At 35.1% G+C, this 8,038-nt stretch overlaps 1 protein-coding gene across 1 annotated transcript; it reads right to left on the reverse strand.

The window, feature by feature from the left end:
• Positions 1 to 88: 88 nt before the first annotated feature.
• LOC306989603 (bone morphogenetic protein 2-B) lies at positions 89 to 3,589 on the reverse strand. The gene is made up of 5 exons (XM_079595452.1): positions 3,300 to 3,589; positions 3,084 to 3,214; positions 2,139 to 2,255; positions 1,857 to 2,040; positions 89 to 1,114 (listed from the first exon to the last, which is right to left on the reverse strand). Exons 1-5 carry the CDS (start codon positions 3,568 to 3,570, stop codon positions 702 to 704), a joined length of 1,116 nt encoding a protein of 371 aa, XP_079451578.1. The 5' UTR covers positions 3,571 to 3,589; the 3' UTR covers positions 89 to 701.
• Positions 3,590 to 8,038: the final 4,449 nt, after the last annotated feature.

The raw sequence follows: 8,038 nt of genomic DNA on the forward strand, positions 1-8,038 counted from the left end.
TTCTAAGTCATTTCTAAGTTTCTAAGTCTGAAAGGTCATTTTCCAATCACAGTAGTTTGCTCATAATGATAGAGGTAGATCTGTTTCACACTTATAAAAGACATTATTGTAATGCTTGCATTTAATATCTTTAATTTGGTTTAGACTTACAAGTACCCATACAAATACACTGCAAAGAAATATTTTCTTACTTAGTATTTTTGTCTTGATTCCAGTCCACATTTCTAAAAATTCTAAAATCAAGAAGCATTTACTAGATGAGGAAAATTACATAAGATATTATATAAGTTTTTGCTTAAAACATGACAAATTGTCTACCAATGGGGTAAGAAAAGTAATCTGGTTTCCGTATGAATTAAGATTATTTTTTCTTAACCCATTGGCAGATAATTTAGCTTGTTTTAAGCAAAAAACTCTGAATGTTCATATATACATATTTACCAAAAAATATTCATATATTCATATATACCAAAAAATAATTATCAAGACAAAATATCATATGGTATTTTACTACTTAAGTAAATGCATCTTGATTTAAGAATTTTTTTAATATATTTGGACTGGAAACATAATGAAAATTACTGAGTAAGAAAAGCATTTTTTTGCCGTGTCAACTAAAAATAATGCTATCTAAATGTCCATTTGATTGAAGTGTGGCACAGAACACATCAACATAAGTTTACATCTTGCCGTTTCGTATTTTAATGGCAGCCGCAACTGCCCGCAACCATGTCGTTATACTGTTTTAGAACGACATTTTCCTCATCATCGAAGTACAGGAGGCTGATGGGGTGAAGCACGTCAGGAACACAGCACGGTTTTCCCGCGTCCTGCGATAGTTTCAGCGCGTTCATGATGGATCTCACGGTAGCGTGATTCGTAGCCCGTAGACCTTCGCCCAGCGGAAACGGACATGAGCCCATGCAACTGTATGCATTATAACCTCTGGGAGATATTATCCACCCTGACCAGCCGATCTTAGTGAAGTCTACGTAGAGGTTTGTTCTCTGGCATGGAGAAGTTACGGCGCGCACGCTCCTGCGCTTCCGCATTGTTGACCTCACTAAACTTTCTGTAGGCTCCAGGAATTTAAGGGATGTGTTGATATGTTGTCCTAAAATAATCAACAATGACATCAGAACTTTCACACACACACACAAGACACACATGATACACACTCTTCATTATGCATTATAGTTAGTTATCAATATATGAGTCTTTCTTCAACTTTAGGTCATTTTATGTCCCTTGATTTTTTTATCTAAACAGATTTACACTTTTTATTTTTGTTATACGAATGTCACAGTTAAAATTTTCTGGAAACTTTTACCAGGACTTCATCAACAATTTTTCTACTTTTTAAAATGCCTCTTATTGTATTGTTTTACCCTTGTGTATCTATACGACGAATGTTATATCTCGTGCCATTTATACGCCAAAAATATTTTTTGCGTGCATATGATACACACTTTATGGCGTGTAATACGCACACACTCCCCACCCCTAATCCTACCCAAGGGGTTTAGTGCGTAGCATATGCACGCAAAAAAATATTTTTGGCGTATAAATGGTACGAGAAATAACATCCGTGGTATAGAAACCCACTTTCATGAGATCGTGTTGGACTTTCAGTCTTAAAATATGAACATTTCCACCCAATTCCTATATGCTATTTGAGATGTGATGGAAATGCCAGTGTGGCTCCATGTACAACCATAAATAAATAAGTGTGAAAAGTGTTTTAAGAAAGTTTATTTTCTGAAAAACCACAGGGCCAAAAGTACCCATAGTCTAGATAACACCCATATATTATACTTGTGTCTGGAGAATTTCAGTATGTTTTAGAGCTTAATTACCTGTGTGGAAAGGTGGGTGTTGGTTGTGCTTTCGTCCGTCATCTGAATATATAACCAAATATGCATTTGTCTCATCTGACTGCCTGTCCATCTGAATGCTGGACTCAAACCAGTTCCCTGAAGGTAAAGCAGTCACGACCAGGATACCATTATTTGTACCGCTGTGAAGAATCCATTTGGTCACCTGTTAATAATTCATGAGTAATTTTTGCAACAGCAGCATAAACAAAATTATTACAATTGATTTTCCTCTTTGTATAATATAAATATATATATATTTACCATTTGTGTGATGTTGAATACCTCCCATCCTTTGGTGTAGACAGGTAATAATCTTGAGCTTATCAAATTCCCTCTCCAAGGTTTAGGTCTGCTGTCCAGCACTTCATACAGGTCGATCTAAAACACAGTTTTCTGGTTAAGTTTTCTGTTAGACAAGGACATCAACAGCCTTGAACATTTCCTTCCAGCTAACAGGGAACGTTCTAGCAAGGTTCTCTCAAAGTAATGAACAAACACTCTTAATGTAACGTTAATAGAACATTTGTTCAAAGTGATCGGGTCTTTAGTAATGTTCTCAAAATGTTAGCACGAAAAAGGTAACACTTTTTTTTACAGTGTCCTTATATGTTACATGTACTTACAATAGTATTAACAGTTAAATTATGCATAATTACATGCAACTAGCCTACCCCTCAACCAAACCCTAATCCTACCCTAACCCTATAGCATGTACATACACTTCATTAATATTACTCAGTACTTGAATATATAATTGCATTGTAACAATGACACCGTAAAATAGAGTTTAACCCCCCACCCAAAAAAATATATATTTTATTCATGGAAAAATTCATGACGAATTCATGTCCAATTCATGGATGTTCGTCTAATGTTTTTTTAAAGGTCACTACTTGTTTTAGAACGTTCAGATAACTTTCAAAACAAGTAACGTTCTCATGTTTGTAAAATTCTAAAATGGAATATTCTCTTAACAATCGTATATAATAATAAAAACACGTTTTAAAAACTGGACGTTTTGAACTTTGAGGGAACATTCAAGAAATAACGTTTTCATAACTTGATGGGAACGTAGCAAAACGTTCTTAGAATTGATCTTGTTATCTGGGCTACTGGCGTTTCTATTAAAAGGAAAAGTAGGCATGATCTTTTGCCTATCACTGCACACTTAAACCGACTTTTAAAGAACTTAAATACCCAACTTACTTTGTAAAAATGATGACGTCGTCCCATAAAAGGAAGTTTCCGGCGAAACCATCGGAATTCTGCTTTGATCACGCGCTCGTCCTGTCCGAATGATGTCAGATTAAAGTCGTGATATGAGCCGCTGGACTGTCCTAGATTAGAAAAAAGAATAATCTCCGCATTAGCATCTAAACGTCCACCGTAACATCAGCCATTTTACCATTTACATGTACGCACCTTCGAAACTTCTAACAATATTTCCTTCCAGAACTTTCGAGTTTTTCAGCGTTCCGTTCGCGTCCGCAACGGCCTCGTATAACTCCATCATGAACTCAGGTGCCTTCCTATTGGTCGGAACATTGCGTGTCAAATCTTTCATCTGGAATATTTCACTCCAGATGCGCATTTTAATAGCGTTTGTTATCTTTTGCACATCTGTTGAGGTGGGAATGACATCGGATGACACAAAAGCACAAATCCCAAAGAGATAAATGTTCACTAACTTCATTTCTGACCGTGCAGATCTTAATTTGACCAATGCGACAACCCGAATGTCCCCTTCAGTGTGAGTTTGCACCTGCAGATGGACTGGTGTGACAGTGCATTCAAACCAACTATAAATTTACATCTGAGTTTACACAAGGGTCTGTATGCTCACCTGCAGATAAGAGTGAACAGCCTTTCAGGTCAAACATCATGACTAAAGTTAAATAAACTGTCTGCCTCATATTAATAAATCAGATAGGCCTACACCATTAATGCTGCCTTTTCTCTTACACGTACCTTTCACAAAAATGTGCATTCTTTGCTTTTGCAATTTTAGGTCTAGCATAGACAATATAGCTTATGCCATCTTCACTTTTGTCTAGGACAAATTCCATGAATACTTTTTTATGTTTATGTAAATGCCTCATTTAGCGTTTAAAGCCATATTTGATTTAAGCCTATTTTTTAAATATTACAATAGTGTGTAATATCGATATTTATTGAATATTTTACAGCTTCATTCACCCATGAAGGTGTGTTGGATCTGGTTTAGACGTCATTAGAAGATAACATCATGTTGGAGATTGCTGTGTCCTTGTTGGCTTTAGCAGGTTGTTGTCTGTTATCTCTGCACAGCCAGATCCCCACAGTGACAGAAGCAAACGCAACGACATGACTATGACGCAAATGGAAATGAAGATTTACTCACTGTTACCCAAAGCGTGTTTGCCCTTCATGCAGCCATTCTCTGCAGGCATCAGTGTGTCTTCACATGATCCTCATCAACACACTTTACTGACCAGACCATCACTCAAATATAAGTTCAACTTTAAAGAGTTAAAAAAAAAAAAAAAAAAAAAAAATACACAAGTATGTCCTAAAAGATGAATAGGCTATAAACTATACAATTTATATAACTTTATAAGGCTTCGCACCTGTGAAATTCGGACTGTGCAATATATATATATATATATATATATATTTACATTACAAATATGCAAACATTTTTAATCGAGATCAGGTAAAAACATTTTTTAAGTCACTTAATTTTGATACATTTTTCAGAGAACAAGACTTTATATCTTAAGTAGGTAGTTTTGCTTCTCAAGTAAATGTATCTTGATTTAAAAATGCATATTTTACTGAAAAACATATTTTTTTGAAGTCAGGTGACAATTCAATGGATGCAGCAGAACATCAGTTTGAACCCATGATGAATTAATTAATTTACTGTAATGAAGGCTACATACAGTATATATGTACAATAAAAAAAAATATATATACCAAGTGATTATTTCTTGATTCATGCAGTTGTATTTTACATTTGTCGGCTCTTTTGTCCAGTACTCAAGAATCATTGAGGGAACAGATTCGTATAAATGAATATAGCATGGGACGAACATATATCTTTTCTTTAACTGTTCAATATAGCTGCATAAAAATGAGTCCCTCAAGTGACATGTTCATGCACAAAAGTGATGCAATAAAATCCCCGAAAGTGTCTTGTATATAAGGGGTTTTGATATGAATCTGATCAGTTTTCTCCTCTAGATGGCGCCGATGACCAAGGAAACATCTCTCATTTCCACACATCTGCAAGCGCTTGCTTCTTGGCTGATGCTTTACTGCAGAGAAGTTGAGCAGTCTGGGCATTTCGCAGTGAAATGTATTACTTAATACTCAATGCTTCATACATAAGTGCCCGAGCTGCCTCACAATTCAGTAGTTATTAAGGACAGGTATTTTTGACTCCATGCATTTCATTTTTTTTCTTCATGGCGCAAACTGAAAGCACCCTGCTATTATTCCCCATTAAAAATATATTGTTCAGAGTTTCATATTCCATCTGCTGATTATATACAGAATTGCATAAAGATTTTGACAACAGTCTTTAGGAGATCTTCATAAAGACGAACGAGCTGCTCCATGCGTTCGAGGATTTTTCTGAAAGTACGAGGTGAAAGTCTTGGCCTGGGGGAGGCTGAACCTACAGGCTCTGCTGGCACTTCTGTAAACTGTATTCATATTAATGGCCTCCCCCTTTTGTTCTACATCTCTCTGCGTCCAAAAGAGAACAGATGGAAGAAATTAAACAAGCACCAAGCCATTGCTGCTGCTGTTCTATTAGAAATCTGAAGAGAAAATACAATTATTGCTAAAGTGGAAACACACCACTGGGGGATTATGGGAGGCCGGGTGTTTTATGTTTTCAGAATGATTGAGTTTTCTTTGACCTGCGGGTGAAGTGTTTAGGGCTGTTTGGGTTAAAGATGAGAATGGTGAACGGGTAGTTTACAGGAGCCGCTGTTTCATTTCTCATATCTCTGCCACTTATTTCTCATTTCCTCTTTTTCAATCTGTTATGCTTAGCAATTAGTCCGTTTGTTTAGAAGTGCTTCTCACAGGTTCTTTTCTGGAAAAATATACAGGTTTATTATGTTTCAATGGCTCTTCGAGGAAAAGAATGTTGATGGTAATTGAGAAAATTATAAAGTCATCGAGCGTAATACTTTTTTTCGATGGTCCACTCTACTAACTAAGTAACTTTGCAACTACATGTCAACTAGTCATTAGAGTATTAGTAGAGTAATAGTAAAGCATTAGTAAAGGATTAGTAGAGTATTAGTAGAGTAATAGTAAAGCATTAGTAAAGGATTAGTAGAGTATTAGTAGAGTAATAGTAGAGTAGTGAGGAAGAGGTGTTAGTGAGGCCAGCAGGGGGCGCTCACCCTGTGGTCTGTGCGGGTCCTAACGCCCCAGTGTAGTGACGGGGACACTATACTGACAAAGAGCGCCGTCCTTCGGATGAGACGTTAAACCGAGGTCCTGACTCTCTGTGGTCACTAAAAATCCCAGGATGTCTTTCGAAAGAGTAGGGGTGTAACCCCGGCATCCTGGCCAAATTTGCCCAGTGGCCTCTGTCCATCATGGCCTCCTAATCATCCTCATATATATACTGATTGGCTTCATCACTGTCTCCTCAAACAAGTATTAGTAGAGTATTAGTAAAGTATTAGTAGAGTATTAGTAGAGTATTCGTAAAGTATTAGTAGAGTATTAATAGAGTATCAGTAAACTATTAGTAGAGTATTAGTGTAGTATTAGTCGAGTATTAGTGGAGTATAGTATTAGTAGAGTATTAGTAAAGTATCAGTAGAGTATTAGTAGAGTATTAGTGGAGTATAGTATTAGTAGAGTATTCGTAAAGTATTAGTAGAGTATTAGTGGAGTATCAGTAGAGTATTAGTAGAGTATTAGTCGAGTATTGGTGGAGTATAGTATTAGTAGAGTATTAGTAAAGTATCAGTAGAGTATTAGTAGATTATTAGAGTATTAGTAGACTATTAGTAAATTATTAGTATAGTATTAGTAGAGTATTAGTAAAGTATCAGTAGAGTATTAGTAGATTATTAGTAGAGTATTAGTAGAGTATTAGTCGAGTATTAGTGGAGTATCAGTAGAGTATTAGTAGAGTATTAGTCGAGTATTGGTGGAGTATAGTATTAGTAGAGTATCAGTAGAGTATCAGTAGAGTATTAGTAGAGTATTAGTCGAGTATTAGTGGAGTATCAGTAGAGTATTAGTAGAGTATTAGTCGAGTATTGGTGGAGTATAGTATTAGTAGAGTATTAGTAAAGTATCAGTAGAGTATTAGTAGAGTATTAGTCGAGTATTAGTGGAGTATTAGTATAGTATTAGTAAAGTATCAGTAGAGTATTAGTAAAGTATTAGAGTATTAGTAGACTATTAGTAAATTATTAGTATAGTATTAGTAGAGTATTAGTAAAGTATCAGTAGAGTATTAGTAGATTATTAGAGTATTAGTAGACTATTAGTAAATTATTAGTATAGTATTAGTAGAGTATTAGTAAAGTATCAGTAGAGTATTAGTAGATTATTAGTATAGTATTAGTAGAGTATTAGCGGAGTATAGTATTAGTAGAGTATTAGTATAGTATTAGTGGAGTATTAGTAGAGTATTAGTGGAGTATAGTATTAGTAGAGTATTAGTCGAGTATTAGTAGAGTATTAGCGGAGTATAGTATTAGTAGAGTATTAGTATAGTATTAGTGGAGTATTAGTAGAGTATTAGTAGAGTATTCGTAGAGTATTAGTAGAGTATTAGTAAAGTATTAGTAGAGTATTAGTAGAGTATTAGTAGAGTATTAGTAAAGTATTAGTAGAGTATTAGTAAAGTATTAGTAGAGTATTAGTCGAGTATTAGTATAGTATTAGTAAAGTATTACTATAAGTAGAGTATTAGTAGACTGTCTGCGTAATGCTAACACTTTATTTTGATGCTCCCCAACACACTCTATTGACTATAAGTAACTTAATATATGCATATCAACTTTATAACCAAAACCGTGTACTAATACTCTAGTTAGTTGCAAGGTTACTCGTACAAAGTCTAGAATATCACATAAAGTGAGTGATTTTGGAGTGATTACATCTCATGAGAAGCTCGGGCACAAAGACACAGACTTGCT

This window comes from Phoxinus phoxinus (genome assembly GCF_949152265.1).
Source record: "Phoxinus phoxinus genome assembly, chromosome: 21".
Lineage (NCBI taxonomy): Eukaryota > Metazoa > Chordata > Actinopteri > Cypriniformes > Leuciscidae > Phoxinus > Phoxinus phoxinus.